The sequence below is a fragment of the Populus euphratica genome, unplaced genomic scaffold (genome assembly GCF_000495115.2).
Source record: "Populus euphratica unplaced genomic scaffold, PopEup_1.0 scaffold4.1, whole genome shotgun sequence".
Taxonomy (NCBI): Eukaryota; Viridiplantae; Streptophyta; class Magnoliopsida; order Malpighiales; family Salicaceae; genus Populus; species Populus euphratica.
Genome location: NW_011499859.1, coordinates 1,877,633 through 1,894,582, shown reverse-complemented (window position 1 = coordinate 1,894,582; position 16,950 = coordinate 1,877,633). Strand labels below are relative to the sequence as shown.

The 16,950-nt window shown below is 30.1% G+C and overlaps 1 protein-coding gene across 2 annotated transcripts; it reads left to right on the top strand.

Annotated features, from left to right (window-relative positions):
* The first annotated feature begins 4,620 nt into the window (after positions 1–4,620).
* On the top strand, positions 4,621–8,200 carry LOC105124331 (D111/G-patch domain-containing protein). Of its 2 annotated transcripts, none has more exons than XM_011024313.1 (10): positions 4,621–4,852; positions 4,928–5,089; positions 5,183–5,207; positions 5,262–5,376; positions 5,500–5,566; positions 5,893–5,989; positions 6,655–6,836; positions 7,139–7,492; positions 7,565–7,681; positions 7,870–8,200. In XM_011024313.1, exons 1-10 carry the CDS (start codon positions 4,775–4,777, stop codon positions 7,933–7,935), a joined length of 1,263 nt encoding a protein of 420 aa, XP_011022615.1. In that variant the 5' UTR covers positions 4,621–4,774; the 3' UTR covers positions 7,936–8,200. The 2 variants fall into 2 exon arrangements, with proteins under 2 accessions (XP_011022615.1, XP_011022616.1); XM_011024314.1 differs by having other exon boundaries at positions 4,623–4,852; positions 5,280–5,376.
* Positions 8,201–16,950: the final 8,750 nt, after the last annotated feature.

Genomic DNA, 16,950 nt, shown 5'->3' with positions numbered 1-16,950 from the left:
GACACAATCTTGTTTTTAAAAAATAAACAAACATAATTCATTGTATAGATTCAACTGAGAAAAAAATGGTATAATTTAATTTAAACAACATGTCAAAACAATAAATGGATCAATTTGGTTGAAAAATTTATAAACCTAAAAAAAAATAGTTATCAAAATAAAAAAGACAACAAAGTAAAATTTTCAATCTATAAAATAAAAAAACTAAAAAATAAAAAGAAATTATGGGAGTCGATCTAAGGGAGTATGATAAATATTCAAGTCAAATAACGAGATTAAGATAAGCTAGTAGAATGCAAAAACAAAACAAAAATCAACATTCAACTCAAAACAGATATAACATAGAATAATGAATTAAAAAAATTAATTTAAAAAACCTATAACTAAAGAAAGTCAATTAAACTCCATAACTCAACTCATATGGATGAAATATCTCAATAGAAGAAAAACAAAAAAAAATTGTGAAATTTAATTCTCTGACAATCTAATGATAAAGGATGGGATGTACAAGGTATTAAATTTTAAAACAAATCTAAAAAAACTTGAGTCAACATAAAATAACATGTCCAAACCCATAATCTAAGTGATGTAACTGAGATAAATGAATAGAAAAGAAATTAAAAAATATCATAAAGCCTAATATCAAAAAACTTCAACTTTAAAGGATGTAACTAAAAAAAAAATTAATTCTCAATCAATTTAATGTTAAATGATAAAATAAAAAATATTAATTAAAAAAATTAATCAAATTAAATTTAACAAAGATTGATAAATAAAAAGAACTCAGATAACCCAAGCTATTTTAAAAATTATTGAAATTTTTTATAGAAACTAAATAAATAAAAATAACAGAGCTTGATCTCGAATTGAATAAATGTTGATGGATGAAATTAAAAAAACACGGGCTTGAAAAAAAAAAACTTGTTCAAACCTCTGAAACTAAGGTAACTCAATAAGATTCACAATTCGCAAAATCTTAAACCCTCATCTAATAAACAAGCTCAATTATCAATTAATTTAATAGTGAATAATTAAATAAAAAATCAATTTAAAGAATTTTCTAAAGTAAAAAAAAAACAATCAAGTAAATAAAGATCAAATTTAATATGGAAAAACACTTAAGGAGGATAAAATTGTAACCGTTAAATCCAAGACTCGAACTCAATCAAAAAACTTAATTCTCAATCAATTTAATATTTAAGGATGAAATTAATAAAAAATATCGATTAAAAATTTATCAAAGTAAAAAAAATAGCAATAAAAATAATGAGAAATAAATTTAATATAAAAAAACAAAGGAGAATAAAATCACAAAATAAAATCCAATTTTATAAACCATCTCGTACAAAACAAAATTGGCTTAATATAACAACAAATAAATGAAACAAAACAAACCTGGTCTAAGTCAACTGGGTTAATTTGGAAAACCTGTGACTCGCCACATGAAATCAGAATAATTTCATAGAATAATGGAGTTGAAAAAAATCAATTGTAAAAAAAATTGAGAAAAAAAAAGAACCTAGATCAACCTAGGCCAGCCATTTAAATTTGTAACTCGAGTTATGGAAATTAAATTATCTCATAAAAGGCAAATACAAAAAAAAATATGAAGCTAAATTTTGGATCAACAAAATCACAACAAACAAAATTCTCTAGGATAAAATGAAAAATGAAAGTTTCAATAAAAAATTATATAAAAATAAAAAAATAAAGACTAAGTTTGATAAAAATAAAATATTAAGATATGCAATTGAAAAATGATTAAAGAAAAACAATACAAAATAGCAATCAAAAGAATAAGAACCAAGTCTAACAAATAAAGAAAATTAAAGGATGATGATATTAAAAAAAAATATTAATTATTTAAAATAAAATAGATAATAATAAAAAAACATTGACTAAATCTAAAAAAACAACAAATTGAAGGGTTACTATAAAGCTTTGTAAGGCATGACATGGAAATTAAGGAGAAGAGAAGACAAAAGGATCATCAATACCAAACCCACATGAATATTGTCACACATGTCACTTAGTGATGGAGGGGGTGGTGAATATTCAAATGCCATAATGAATGATGGAATTCGGCCACCAAATAGTACCGCACACATCATCAAAGTAACACAAATGTTACCACCTGTGTCCATGTTAATAACATGTAATTAATATTTAAAAGTGTATTTTTATCAAGATTTTATATCATCATATTGCATTTAAAGTATCATTAAATTCTCTAACTTAAGAACGTTTTATAATAACAAGTCTGATAATATAATATATCTTTAATTTATGATAAATGTTCATTTCAAATACAGGCATGTTTCATAATTCAAATGATTGAATGATTTTTATAGCTAATGAAACTGAGAAGACAAAAAAAGAGCTATGCTTATAAAAGAGATGTTGGTTCAATTCAAATTAGAATACTATTCAGTTATTGGATCGTAATTAGAGTTGTAGAACTCCAGTTATGATCCAATAATTTTATATAATTCAATTCAAACTGGTTTTCAATTGATTAATAATAAAAATTTATACTGTATTTATTTCTAATACTATTAGCAGATCCTCTAACATTAATAATTATTTTTATCTTTGATTAATATTTACATCAATATCGCATCTCAAAAGTTCTCTTAACTCCTTTTTATTTGTTGATTATGATTTTATATAGTTCACCTTCCCGTCATTCAACCCTTATCTTGCCGGATTATTTATTGATTTTATATAGTTCACCTTCCCGTCATTCAACCCTTATCTTGCCGGATTATTTATTATTTCGACACTCCTGTACTTGAAATAAAACATTAATTTTTTGATCGTGCTAACACCTACTATTATTTTTTAATATTAAATAATTTTTTATATTAGCTAAAATACCAAATTGCCAAAAATTAGTTAAAATATGAAAGAGCTCTTGAAATGCTAGCCTGAAATAGTATGGATTAAAGGACAATAGAGTCATTCCATCTTGCTATTAAAATGGAAAAGTAGAAACTATCAATGTAGGTTAGTTTAATGATTTTTGCTTTAAAAAATATTTTAGATATTTTATTATGAAAAAACAATATAAATACCTTATTACCCTGGTGTGAAGGCTAATAATTATACGAGAAGGATAAAATCATGATTTTATTGTTCTAATTTATAGTGCCAATAAATCTACAGTTACAATAAAAATGCTACATGAAAACATCTTCCCTTTTTTTTTTTAATAATATGATAGATTTAATTTAATTTATAAATAAATTTAAACTCAATTAATAATTTATTACAATTCTTATATTTGAAATAAAATATAAAATTACATTATTAAATTTACTTATACTATTTGAAATACATATGGAAATGAATTGAATTAGTATCTTATCTATTTTGCCCTTACTTTTGCACCTCTTTATAAATTAAAATTTATTTGAAATTCATATCAATTCAATCCTCTCAACTGAGTTCAATTCACATTCTAAACATGCTATTAGTAATTGTATATGCAAAACCTGTGGTGGTCAAAATCATGGAATAAAGTTTAATTGGGTAATATTTTTTTCAATACAAATCCATGCTTGTAATATTTTTTTATATATAAAAAAGAATTTGAATAAAGAAAGGGGAACTTTGTCTCTTTCCTCTTTCTCATTTCTGAATATGCTCCGTGACTAAACACGTACATACACAAATTCATAAAAGCTTTGATCCCCAACTTAACTAATTTAGAGGTTCCTAACCCTTTACAAGGACAAGACTTTACGCCTTTTATCGCATAACAATCTTAAGAAGACAATAATTTTATAAGGGTTTCAGCAATCTATATACAAGTCATAAGGAAAAAAAAAAAAAAGGGGATTTTAGGCTACGTTTGTTTTTTTAAAAACAAATTTTTAAATTTTTTTATATTTATTTTTTTTCATCTTTCATTTTTTCATTTTTTTTATTTAATTTTTTAATTATTTATTTTAATTGAGATAATTTATAAAATTATATTTTTTTCAATTTCATTCACATTCAACTTTTTAATTTGTAAGATTTATTTCTCATTATTTTAATAAACTTAAGAAAAATAAATATAAATAAATTATTTTCTAACTTATTTTTATCATATAATTAAATACTAGAAAATATTTTTTAATTTATTTTTTATTACACTACTAAATATTTAAAAAAAATTTTATTTTTTAAAATTATTTTCTAACAAAAAAAAAAGTACCAACAACTAGGAAGATGGCAGATGATTTTCAGAAGATGGACTCCAAAAAAAACGAAATTCTTGTCCCAAAGAAAATTTTACAATCTGTCCGATTCAACATTCTATTTTATTTTTTAAGCTTAAAGTATAAATAAACTACAAATCGCCTTTTTTTTAGCTCAAAAAATATGTGGCGGAAAATTATTTGCAAATAAAAGAAGAAAAAATCCCCGACACAATTTATCCAAGAAAAAGAGGGGAAAATAAAAAGAAAAAGGAAAACGTCGACGTTTCCTTGACGGCCCAATGAAATAAACGCTTACGTGTACTGAATACATCCGCCAAGACAAAAGGAAATCACACGTAAGATCAGTAGAGCCTAAATCCGCTAACACATCATCGAAATCCCAACCACTAAATCACTCGCATCCCCACCGAACACAAAACTCTCTAAATCCACCAGATAATTCCCCTACCTCTTCTCTAGGGTTTTTGACCTGCCTATCCCTCTCTAAATTTCTACCTCTCCCACTCCTCGAAACGAAGGCACCTCCAAATCGACGAGAAAACAAAGGAGAAGTAAAAGCGGCAAAGATGGCCGCACCTGAAGCCCCTCTCCGTTACGTCGGTATCGTTAGAGAATCCCCTGCTTTCCGCCTCATGAAACAAATGGTAGATTCCCCCCATCTCCCTGATATATTTATTCGTTTCACTTCTTAATGGCGTGTTTGCTGATTTTTTTTACAGGGATGGGAAGAAGGAGAGGGGTTAGGGAAAGATAAACAGGGGATCAAGGGCTATGTCAGAGTAAAAAACAAACAGGACACTACAGGTGTTGGAATAGAGAAGCCTAATAACTGGGCATTTGATACTACCCAATTTGATAGCATCCTTAAAAGACTGAAAGTGGTCTGTTTTTCCCTTAATTGTTCAACCGTGTTTGCATAATATTTTCCATCATGGATTTTGATTCTCTCTCTCTTTTTTGTGTTTGTTTGACAGCAAGCTGTACAAAGTAATGATGAAGGTATGATCGAATTTGATTCGACTAGTATTGGAATTAGTATTTAATTGTCTTTAGTTTTTCTGCGTCCAACAGAGGTTGTGAAGGAGAACAGCAGTGAAGAAAAAACTGAGACTGATGCAACTAATGATGCTAAGGAACAAGTTGTCAAGGCTACTCGAGCACGGGGAAGGTTAGTGGTGGTGTGTGTTGCTATAGTTTTCTTTGAAGAAGTTCAGTTTTATATATTGGTTTGGGTTAATGTATAGAAGAATTAGTTTAAGGAATACTAATCAGCATTAGCATTGTTTATCAGATATCATAAAAGAGAGAGGGGGAAGCTTGTCAATGCATATTCTTCAAAGGATCTCTCAGGGATTCTTGTAAGTCTTAAAACTCGGAAACTTAATGTTTGTCAAATGGTTAAAGCATGAACTTTGAGTTTGCATCATCGCTATATGTGGGGTTTGTTGCAGAATCTAGACTCACAATTGATATGCTGAAGACTACAAATGTTATTGGGTATTTAAAATACAATATACCAATGGAGGAAAGCTCATTTCGAAATATTCAATTTCTGATAGATTCTTGTTCCACTGGTCTCCGTGCTTTTGTTTGATCTATGTCGTGAGTTTAGTATTCAAATAGAATTTAGTATTCAAATAGAATTTAATCTTTCATCAGTATAATCTACTGATATTTGTCCCAGGTAAAAAAATCAGAGGAGTTACCTCAGACAGATCCAAATCCAGACAATGAGTTGGAGTCTGAATCTGCACTTGAGAGTCAAATATGGTATCTTGGAGGTAAAATACAAGTATATGGAGACAACAGGTGTCTTTTCTGATAAATGGCATGTCTTGGGATTTTTTCCGATGAACTTTTACTTATTCGTTCATGTGTTTTGTGCATTTATGCAGTCTTTCAGGGATTGATGATTTTATAGTCTTTGTGTTATTTCCCCTTTACTCTTAGCTTTTAGTGCCCTGGGCTTTTGACAAGGCAGTTCAATGTGATTTTATACCAAGGATTCAGGTCTGCATGATAAGCTTCTCTATGTGCTTGTCAAGATAATGATGATGACAATTTGAATCATGTTTCATATAGCTGGGAAACACATGCTGATTACATTCTGTTTAACTATCCAAAAGAGTAGTTACTGCAACAAATTTATCATTCAACACCATTGGCAGGTGTTTTAACTTTTTTTAATTTTAGCTCATTGATTTCAGATAATTTGGGGGATTGAAATCATTTGAATCCAAGTGTCTTCTCGGCCATTCTTTGTCATGTTCCTCATAAACCTTATTTGATCATCTCCGGCACAGATTTCTCTACATAATTATGCAATTTGTGCTGTATCTGTAGATCCTTGTGCTTTTTATGAGATGCTATATTTCACATTGGTTTTCCTTCAGCTGCTGATTGGAAAACATTGATTGCTTAGAATAACTTCAGCTCATTGTGACAGGAAGCAAGGTTGAAGATCTTCCTCCAGATTGGTGGGGTTTTAAACATGGGTTTGTATCTGGTGGTTTACTTGGAGCAAAGCCTGCCAAAAAGAAATCAACCAGAACTGCTGATACTCACAATCATAATGAAAGGGCCATGTTCTTTGAAGAAGATCAAGAGAATCTCTACAAACTTGTCCAAGTATGTGTCCTTTTTTGGATTTTTTTTCCTTGAATACTATTTTTTGGGCTATGTTTTCTTTGAATTTTTGTAATCCCTTGAGTTCTGAAATTATTAATATGGAATATCTGGTTCAGTCTCTTAACCTATGCTGATTACATATCTCATGGAAATTCCTGAATGGAGCAGGATAAAAGTTGTACAGGAACATGACTGATAAACTGAATGTGCCTTTTGAATTATTTTTTTTCAAGGGCCGTGTTTGGAGTGTCGGGTAGTCACATGACAGGGGAGTCATTGATTGCATTTTTCTACTGTTTTAGGACAAAGCTACATCTGGAAAGCAAGGGTTGGGTATTAAGGATCGGCCAAAGAAAATAGCTGGTGTTCGCTTTCAGGGGAAAAAGACCACCTTTGACAACAGTGATGATGAGGATTCTGCAGCTGATGACGATGACTCTGATGCTGATGACAGATGTTCTGCTGATTTTCGCTCAGCAAAACAAAATTGTGATGGCATTCTGGAAATGGAAAATGTTGAAGCGAAAATTGTTAACAAGGATTCTGTTGATTTCTGTTCATCAGGAAAACGTAAACGGGAGGACACTCCCAAAATGCAGGAACTTAATGAACAAAAAGTGAAGTTGAAAAGCCTGTGTAAAAGGCTCCTGCACCAGGTGCGGCACCTAACATTGCTAGCTATTTTAAGCAAATGATAGTTTATGTCCCTAATTAATTAAACTATCCAGGTGCCGGGAGAGTCATTAAAGCTTAAAAAGCTGAAAAGTCTGGTTGAAGAACACTCACCTGTTGTTTTTTCGAACTTCACTTCCAGGAGAGATGCTGTTGCGTACTTGAAGCAAAAGGTATGTGCATCTAGCTACCATTCAACAATTTGCAGCCAACAATTTTGTAGTAATAATTATCAGAAAGATATGGCAGCTTTTTCTCTCCTTTTATCCCTGCCTTTTGATCTTCAGCCAGCACCTTTCATGCTTCTTAGTGACCTTGCACGTACAATTCTGATCTGACACTTTTACTGTGGTGGTTGCAGCTGGAAGGTAGCAAGAAGTTCTCCGTTGAGGGAAAGAGAGTGAGTCTAACATCCAGGAGAAGCTGAAATTGTTTGTTAGGAATTGAGAAGCCTGTAGTTCTGTATATTGCGGCTGAGACTGGTTTTGAATATGATTCACACACCATTTGATTGTTGGATTCATTTAGTAAGCTGGGATTTTGCTGGTATCTACGCTCAATTTTATCCTCGATTAAGAGTGTAAAATTCATTAAAATAGTGTTCACGTTTGGATGAGAGTTGTATCACAGAATAATTTCTTAGAACAATTTTGTTATTAAAAAGTCATGGAAGTTGTTTTGAAGTAATCTATTATTGTAACCTGCTATTTACTTACATTTGTTATTCTTGTGTTTTTTGGGCCAATATGACTATTGCCATGATTATCACCGCCATGTTTTATCCTTTGAAAAGATAAATGCTTGATTTGGGATCGGTTAACTGGCAGTTGACTATTCTTGCAATGTCAGCAATGAACAGTGTTTTTTTTGGGAACTAGTTGGTCGCCGGGTTTATGCTTTAATTTCCGCTTATGGATGGGCATTTAATGGGCTTTTCTTGATGGACAGGGCGTAGAAGTCAATGGGCTTGCTTTTGAATTCCTGGCTGGCCCAAACTTTAATTATTTACTCGTGGGTCCTGCGCACGGTTCACGGCTGCAAACTGGTTGTCCGGAATCACCCGCAGACCGCAAAAGGGCCATGCTTACGTGAAGGAAAATTCTTGCACAATTTTTAAATTAGAACAATCAATTTGTAGAATCATGGCACTTCCAATTTACAAAGAGATTCTTGCATGATCAGCTTAGATAGCCAGTCCCAAAACATTTCTAAATTATTCGTTATTTATTATTTATCTTCCAATTATTCAGAATAAAAAATAAAAAGAATAATAATAATTGATAATTAAGTGCTACTACTGTTTAAGAGAGTATATAGGTATGTAGGTAGCTAATAGCTAATAGCTATTTGGTCTATGGTCAGATGTCGGTTGTGAATCATGCATGAATTTTAATTTTGTTCCCTGCTGGTCTAACCTACCATTTGATTGAAAGACTTTCCACTGTCAATTTTTTGTTCCAACTTTGAATCTCAATTCATGATTTACTCTCGAGTTATTCTTTTCAACTAACACATGCCAATTTATTTTTTTATTTTATTTTTATTTATTTTTACAAACAAGCACAGTCAAAACATTATTTGAGAAAATATCAAAGATTTACAAGTTGCCTTGTTCTCACTAACATAATCTAATGGGCTATGTCATTTTCAACGGCACAATTTACTAACTGAAAAATTAGAATGAAGTCCTTGAGTTCAATTTGTTCCGTCCTAACTAAACCTTAAATCCAAACATCAAATTCTAATACAAACCTAACCCTTAATCCAAACCATAAACTCTAAAACCAAATCCTAACCTAACCTTAAACTCTTAATCTTAATATCAAACCCTTGTAAACCCTAAATTATTATTACAATATTTATTTAGTTATTGTAACATCGTAACCAAACATGTAGAAATTGGTTTAATGATCTCTTTACTTTCATTGCTTCACTCAACACTGTTGCTTTTATTTACTTAAAAATACTTGGTTTTAATTGTAAACAATGTAATTATAAAAACTCAAAATTTGTAACATAATAATAATAATTTTTCGTTGGTAAACCTAAAATAATTATAAAAGTAAAATTAAATACAATTTCATCATTAAAAAAGCCAACAACATATAATAATTACATTTAACTAGCTCTATTATTAGTACTTCTCCTATAACTTGTTGATGGGTTGACTTCAACAACATAATGTCTTGGAATTTATATAGGTCTTTCTTTTTGAGCAGTCTCATTCTCAGCCACGACATTATCTAAAATTAAAGCCTCTCCAATCACATCAAGTCTAGAACGATAAATTATGAATCAATTGATGGTCAGGGCATGCCACACAATATTAGTCACCTCACGAATCTTAAGAATGATTTATTGACCTTCTTGTAATAAAATCTTAACCTAATACATTAAAAATGACATATATCAATCTATAATATATAAAATTCATCATAATTTGTATGTCTCAGCTCATGAAACTCATATTATATATGTCTATATCTAGGAATACAATCTCAAAATAGCATGATAAAATAGCACGCAATCTCCATGTACACATCAAATAATTTAATGAGATACACCTCTTTATAAATTTCTAACTTATATGTATGCAATTTTAAGATATAATATTGATGTGTTAATGCTTAATTATTGTTATTTTTACTGCAATGACTTCCTAAATACAACTCATTATTGGTGTCAACATCAAGTGAGATGTGTTGTTGTAACCAATCATCACATAACATGATCATAACAATACAACTCAATCACCTCAAAAAATATAAAGGAGACCACTAATATCCATGTGTGACTAGCTATTTTATAGATTTAAGGTATGACTAGAAGCTCATCCTTAGTATAAGATGTTCGTTCAACTTATTAAAACATCAAATCAAGATATTTTCTTATAAGCAATTTGATACAAAAAATAAAATATACCTGATGAAGTTAGTGTTCTTCTAAATCATTGTAGTAAAATGATAAGATAAATATTGGATTATTTTTAAACATCCTAGTTTCACACCACCTAACATTAAACCTTATAAAGTTATTATCATTCCCAACCATTATAATTTATGTTCTAATAAGAAAAAAAACTGTCAATTACCTAGATTTTAATGGGAACGGTAGCCTTAATTTTTTATTGATCATCTACCTACCTTTTGCATAAAGATTCTCAATGTGAAAATGTTTTCAAAACCATATTTATATATAATAATATGCAAACTTTTAGTAAATTTCTCAAATATATTGTTTCCATATGAATGAAATATAATAAATTAAAATATTTTGTTTTAATTATTATATTTATAAAAGTAGCAAACAACCCTAAATTCATTGTAAGCTTACCATGCATCCATTGCATAATTAATAATATAAATTGACAAGAATAATAAACCATCACTATATTTTAAGTATGATCAAGTTACTCTAACAATGATAAATACATAACTAACATTATCTATATTAGATCTATAAACATAATACTACCAAACATATACATGATATATGCTCTAGTATATCAATGTAACATCTCCTCGCTCACATCATTAGATAATGGGCTTGGAAAGTTCTATTCAAGCCACTTTAACTTTATGTTATGGTTTTTCTCAACATCAATGAAATGTACATATCCTAATAAACACTAATATAAATTCTTTATTTTTATCAATCCCTCACCAATCATAGGCCATCCATTAATGAGCAAGCTAAGTAAAACAACAACATCTTATAGTGTAGGTATCATCTTATTTACATGGCGATAAAACTTATAGGTCTTATGTCTTTATCTCTTAATTAATGCATAAATCAATTCATGATTTAGCTTGATATATTAAAGGCAAGTGATGTCATAGAGACTTACCTGCATGATGTATGATGCTACACATGGATGAAGATCCATTAATCTATGATAGAAAAAAAGATCTTATCAACGATATAAAAATAAATCAAATAACAGAAATGTTAGTATAATTATAATATTATGTATATGGTTAAATATAATAAAAACTATACCTACATATCTTGCCAATGTATCCTTAGATTTATAACAGTCCTATAAGTATACAACTAACTTATTAATAGAATCAATTATAAAACTACTTTTCTTAATGTGTTGGGCATGTATCCACCATCTTGATGGACTTCAAGTAAACTCGAAGCATAACTCTTCTTAACGTGTTGGCCATTGTAAGGTGTTTACTATCAAGTTAAAATATAGGTTGAGCGAGGTGAGTATGATAGCGTCATTGAATGAATAAAAAATATTTTACTTGAGGAGAATAGACTAAAAGAGTACCTTTAGCTTAAGATACAAAAAAATTTAATATATGCTCAAAATTTTATATATTGTATAATGATAAAGATACAAATTTCAACGAGTGCAAAACTTGTGAACATACTTAGTATAAATCCAATATTGGTAGAGGAAAGATACTTATCGCATACAAAAAATTAAGATATTTTTCAATCAATCCTCAATTGCAAAAGTTATTTATGTCTTCAAAGACATCCAAGCATATGAGGCATTATTTATATGATGCGGTAGATGAAGAAACTTTTAACCCTTCTGAAATATGATTTAGAGTTTTGGTTAGAGGCTAAATCAACTAATAGACCCAATAAAAAATAAGGTTATAATATCTCTATAACTATGACGTGGTAGATGAAGGAACTTTTAACCCATCTGAAATATGATTCAAAGTTTTGGTTAGAGGCTAAATCAACTGATGGACCCAATAAAAATTAAGGTTATAATATCTCTATAACTATGACCCAAAATATGAGGTTAGACTATAATGTTTTGACTATAAACACCCTACTACCTAACATGAGACAACCATCACCAGCCTTTTATTAGGTGGTTGAAGAATGAATTGCTACTATGATTGTTGATCTAAAGGCTAAAAATGAAGGTGTGCTGTGAAGAATGATGTAAGAAGCAATGAAATGAGACGATGTCATATATGTCCAGTCATTATCCTTTCTTTAATAAACCTTCACAAGATTTTTCTCCCTCTCTACCTCCAACTTTATCTTCCTATTTATGTATATAAACATTTGTAATTAATTTTTACTATTAAATTAATAATATAAAATATGTTATTCAATTTAATTTAGTTATTTAATGTTGTTTAATGATGTTTAATGACAAATTATTTGATCTAAATAAAAATATATTAAAAAAATAAATTATTGAAGTACCACTGGAATCATAAAAAAAAATCAAAATTATATCATGATTTTATCAAAAAAATAATCCCAATTTTCTTGGAGAATTACATAGTATTGTGAACTATTTTGATATAAACTAATGGATTCACCGGCAAAACTTGTATGCCAAAGATTATGTTAGTCAATCCATCAATTACATATGATATATTACCAATTGTTAGTTTGTTGGTGCTTTGTTATCAAATAGTCCATTAGAAAAATGGTCGACACCTATTTTTATCATCGATGCAAATATTCTGTTAGTGTTTCTATTGGTATTTAAAATATTTATTGAATTATTGGTGGATATAAAATCCCTAATGAGACACTCACCAATGACATGTTTCTATCGGTAAATTTATTGGTGATTTTTATACTAATGAAAATGCAACTTTTATACTGACAAAATATTCTGTTAGTGTAAGTTAATTTTTTGGTTGTGCATTCATTACTTAATTGCTTCAATTCCTATCTAGTTCCCTAGTGGATAATTAGTTTTAAAAATTGATGTAAAGCTTTTATTTATCAAATTTAAACCTAATTAATATAATTTATTGCATGAATTACTTCAATTCATATTCATTCACTTTAAATGGATAAAATATCTTAATTATCCCTTATAGTTCTAAATTTCAATATAAAAACCTAATCAATCATATTTATACCTCGTTGATGTAATTCATAGCATTAATTACATCAATTTATACCTAGTTATATTAATTCATACCTAATTGATCTAAATTCAACTAAACCCTAACATAACCAAATAAATGCAAACAATAATCACTTAAAACCTATCATAATCATAAAATAACAACCAACTCTATAAAATTAAGAATGATATAGAATGCTTACCTTGATTTGTTGAAGGAAAAGTGGTGAAAGTGGCAATGATGGCTTATTGATGGTGGTGGAGGGTAAGGGAGGGGGTGATGGTTTTTAAAGGAAAAAATAGCAAGTGTAAAAAGAAGACAATGAAATAAGAAAGAAAGAGGAGGGGGCGATGGTTTTTAAAGGAAAAAATAGCAAGTGTAAAAAAAAGACAATGAAATAAGAAAGAAAGAGGGGAAATGGTTATAAATAGTAATAGTGTTATAGCAGTGGAAGATTGGATGGATAAGGGAAAAGAGAATGAAGTAGAAGAGAAATGAAAAAAAAAAAAGCACAAAAGACTTTAAAATGTAAGGTTTGGACTGCTCAAAATAACTCAAATAAACCATGTAGATTATGTTGTTAGGAATAGCATAATCTATAAATTGCTTTGTTTTTAACAATGCAACTAATATGTTGTATTTTTTTTAAATATTTTTTTGTTATGTGCTAGTCTACTTTACACACACACAAACACACATGTTTAGTTAAAAAAAAACCCTATTTACTCTTGACATGTTATAACAATTCAAACTATTAATTCAAAAGATTAGCTTTAATGATAAATGAGTTATACCATCTATTGAAATCATTCCTTAAATTGGATTATAAAGAAAAAAAGTTTTATATATTTTTTTAATATTAATAAAATATCATTTTTATTATATCAAAAGTGATGCAATTTGTTCAAATGTATAAAAATTGACACGATAAAGATGTAGAATCAAAAACTCATGTCCAATTATTTTTGTAAAAAAATAAATGATTTTTTATAATAAAAAATAATTTTCATAATATCAAATAACGTTTCTGGGTTGTAATTTAAGAATGTGAAATTAAATAATTCTACTAAGCAAGCTATAATTGAAATAAGAAAAAGAAGGGAGAATAAAAAATAATGTAACATCATGATAAAATAATGATCACAATGGAATTATCATTGAAGTAATAATCTCTTCTCAAATAGCCTTCCTAAAATCAATTTCATCCTCTCTTGCTCCAATTTCTTTCCTTATTTTTTTCATGGGTACATGACATTTGTCAAATTACAACTACCATAAAGGAGTTCGTAGCCATGCACATGTGAATGAACTTATTTTTAGAAAGTTCCTTGGCATGTTTCTTAGGCGCATACATCATTTAAATCGGGGTACGAAAAATATTTAACTCAAAGAGAATTTACAAAATTCCAGCCAATAAGAAACAGGGCCTCATCTCATTTTCAAATCATATAGTAAATGCATTATATTAGGAAATATAAACGCTCTTTTCCCAGCGTTTATGTTTGAATGAACCGAGCTACTGAGACATCAAATTCTGACGTTAGCGCATTTAGTCATTTTCAACTTCATTAGTTACTTCCCGACCTTGGAAGTCACAACTCACAACCTATCCGCGTGGGACAGCTCCCAATTGCCACAACCAGCAAGAGCTTTCAATCTTTTCAATTCCTGCTACTTGCTAGTTGCCTGCCTACACACGTACAGCCACACTCTATAGTCTATTCTTTATAGGTAAAAGAAGCTAGGGGAAAGGAAAAAACAAGAAGGGCAAACTACAATTATGTCCTTCCCCTATTGATTGCACCAATGTTGCACTCAACCTAGGAAAACTGTGCCCGTCCATTCTCTCCATCGATGGGATGATATCTGCCTTGTCAAATTACACGTCGTTTTCTTCTTTTCTAATTGCCAATTTTAGTTGCGCTAGCTCCTTTTAGTGCCACCTTCGTTATCTTTATAATGTAACTACATTATTATAGAAACAATCTCCTTGAAACTTTCATTTCTCTTCGACACACATCCACTGGGAATAGTCTTCACCATGAAAGACACCACCAAGTACTCAAAAGTGAAAAGTTTGTGAGCATAGAAATTGGAGAGAGTGAACTTGCCTGATATTGTTGTGTGATCTAAAAGGAAAACCAACGTCTAATTAATAAAGAGGAGATTGGCACATGCAGTCTTGATGGCTTGAATCCAGATTCCAAGAGGTAATGTTAGTGCAGTTAGTGTGGGAGGGACCTAATTGAGACCTATCTAATAGGTGGAGGGCGTATTAGTAGTTCTCCAAAAACAAAAGCTAACTGATGAACAAGGCCAAGAAGCATATGCTTGTGTGTTGAGATGAGATCACTGTAGTGGCCTTTGTGGACCGATTTCTTGTTTTTTGTGTTTCCCTAGAATCTCCGCCGTGCATGTAAAGATCATCCCCTGCTTGTTTTTCCATTGCCATATTGCTTCCCGTTGGATGGAAACTACCCGTTGTAGGTGCTACAAATTTCTTGCAAGTTGCTCGCTGGCGACTACCGACTCCTTTTCTCTCTTTGACCACCGATTGAACTTTTTTCCACTTACAAAATATTTGGCAAAACTGGGTACTTAATTTGGAGGAACGAGCTAGCGACTCAGTGAGACCGCGCAGGTTCCCCTTTGAGTTTCTATACTCGTTTTCTGCCTGGTGGAATGGGTGTAGCACATGCACTAGACTAGGCCGGAAATATCAAAGTCAAAATTCTGAATCTTACAGATAATAAAAGATTAGGAGATAAAATGAAGTCTGACCAATATACAGAAAAAATAAAAAGAAAAGGAAGAAGCTCTATCGCACGAAAATAAGAAAACTATGGAAAGCTAAATATATACATGAAAATTGAAATTATCGGGAGTTTTACACAGAAGAGACAGCCCCCTCCTTTTTGGGTTTACGCGACCGGATTAATGCATGCACTATTTCAAGATAGATCTGTCCCAATTAATGAAATGCCTAATAAATTAAATTAAATTAAACAAGTGGCCGGAGTGGCAATTCGGAGAGTTTGGCTATACCCTATATGTGTATATATATATATTATTAGACCTCTCTACATATATATATAAGTAGAGAGGTCTAATAATATAGAGGTGACCCCTAATTCCTTAAGGCCCGCAGGAAGGGAAGGGGACCGTTTATGGCACTCATGACTCGCCAACATCCCAAAAGCTGGAACTATAACAATCACTAGATGATTCCCACCCCTGCCAGACGATCGTAACGCCTCCGTTTATCGTTTCTGAGCTTCTCTTGTAATAATAACAAGAGACACAGTTGCAAATAATTAATATGTAGTACAATGTAGCATATATACAATATATTAATAAAAAAAACCCCATAACAATGTGGTTGTGTTCTTTGTTTCGATTATATTTAATTTCATATATTTTTTATATACTAAAAGGAATAAAGAATATGAATTCTAGATTCTACTTCTGTGATTCTTATATAATTAAAGAGATTAATGCTGCTACCATGTATAAAATATGAAACCTTGAGTTTTATTTTACTAAAAAAAACTAATAATCAAAACACGAGACTAACATGTGTTTATGCAATTCTA

Coding starts and splice junctions, on each gene's coding strand:
- LOC105124331 (XM_011024313.1), top strand. CDS start 4,775: ATGGCCGCACCTGAAGCCCCTCTCCGTTACGTCGGTATCGTTAGAGAA. Junction 6,837..7,138: donor ATCTCTACAAACTTGTCCAA/GTATGTGTCCTT, acceptor CTACTGTTTTAG/GACAAAGCTACATCTGGAAA. Junction 7,682..7,869: donor TTGCGTACTTGAAGCAAAAG/GTATGTGCATCT, acceptor TGGTGGTTGCAG/CTGGAAGGTAGCAAGAAGTT.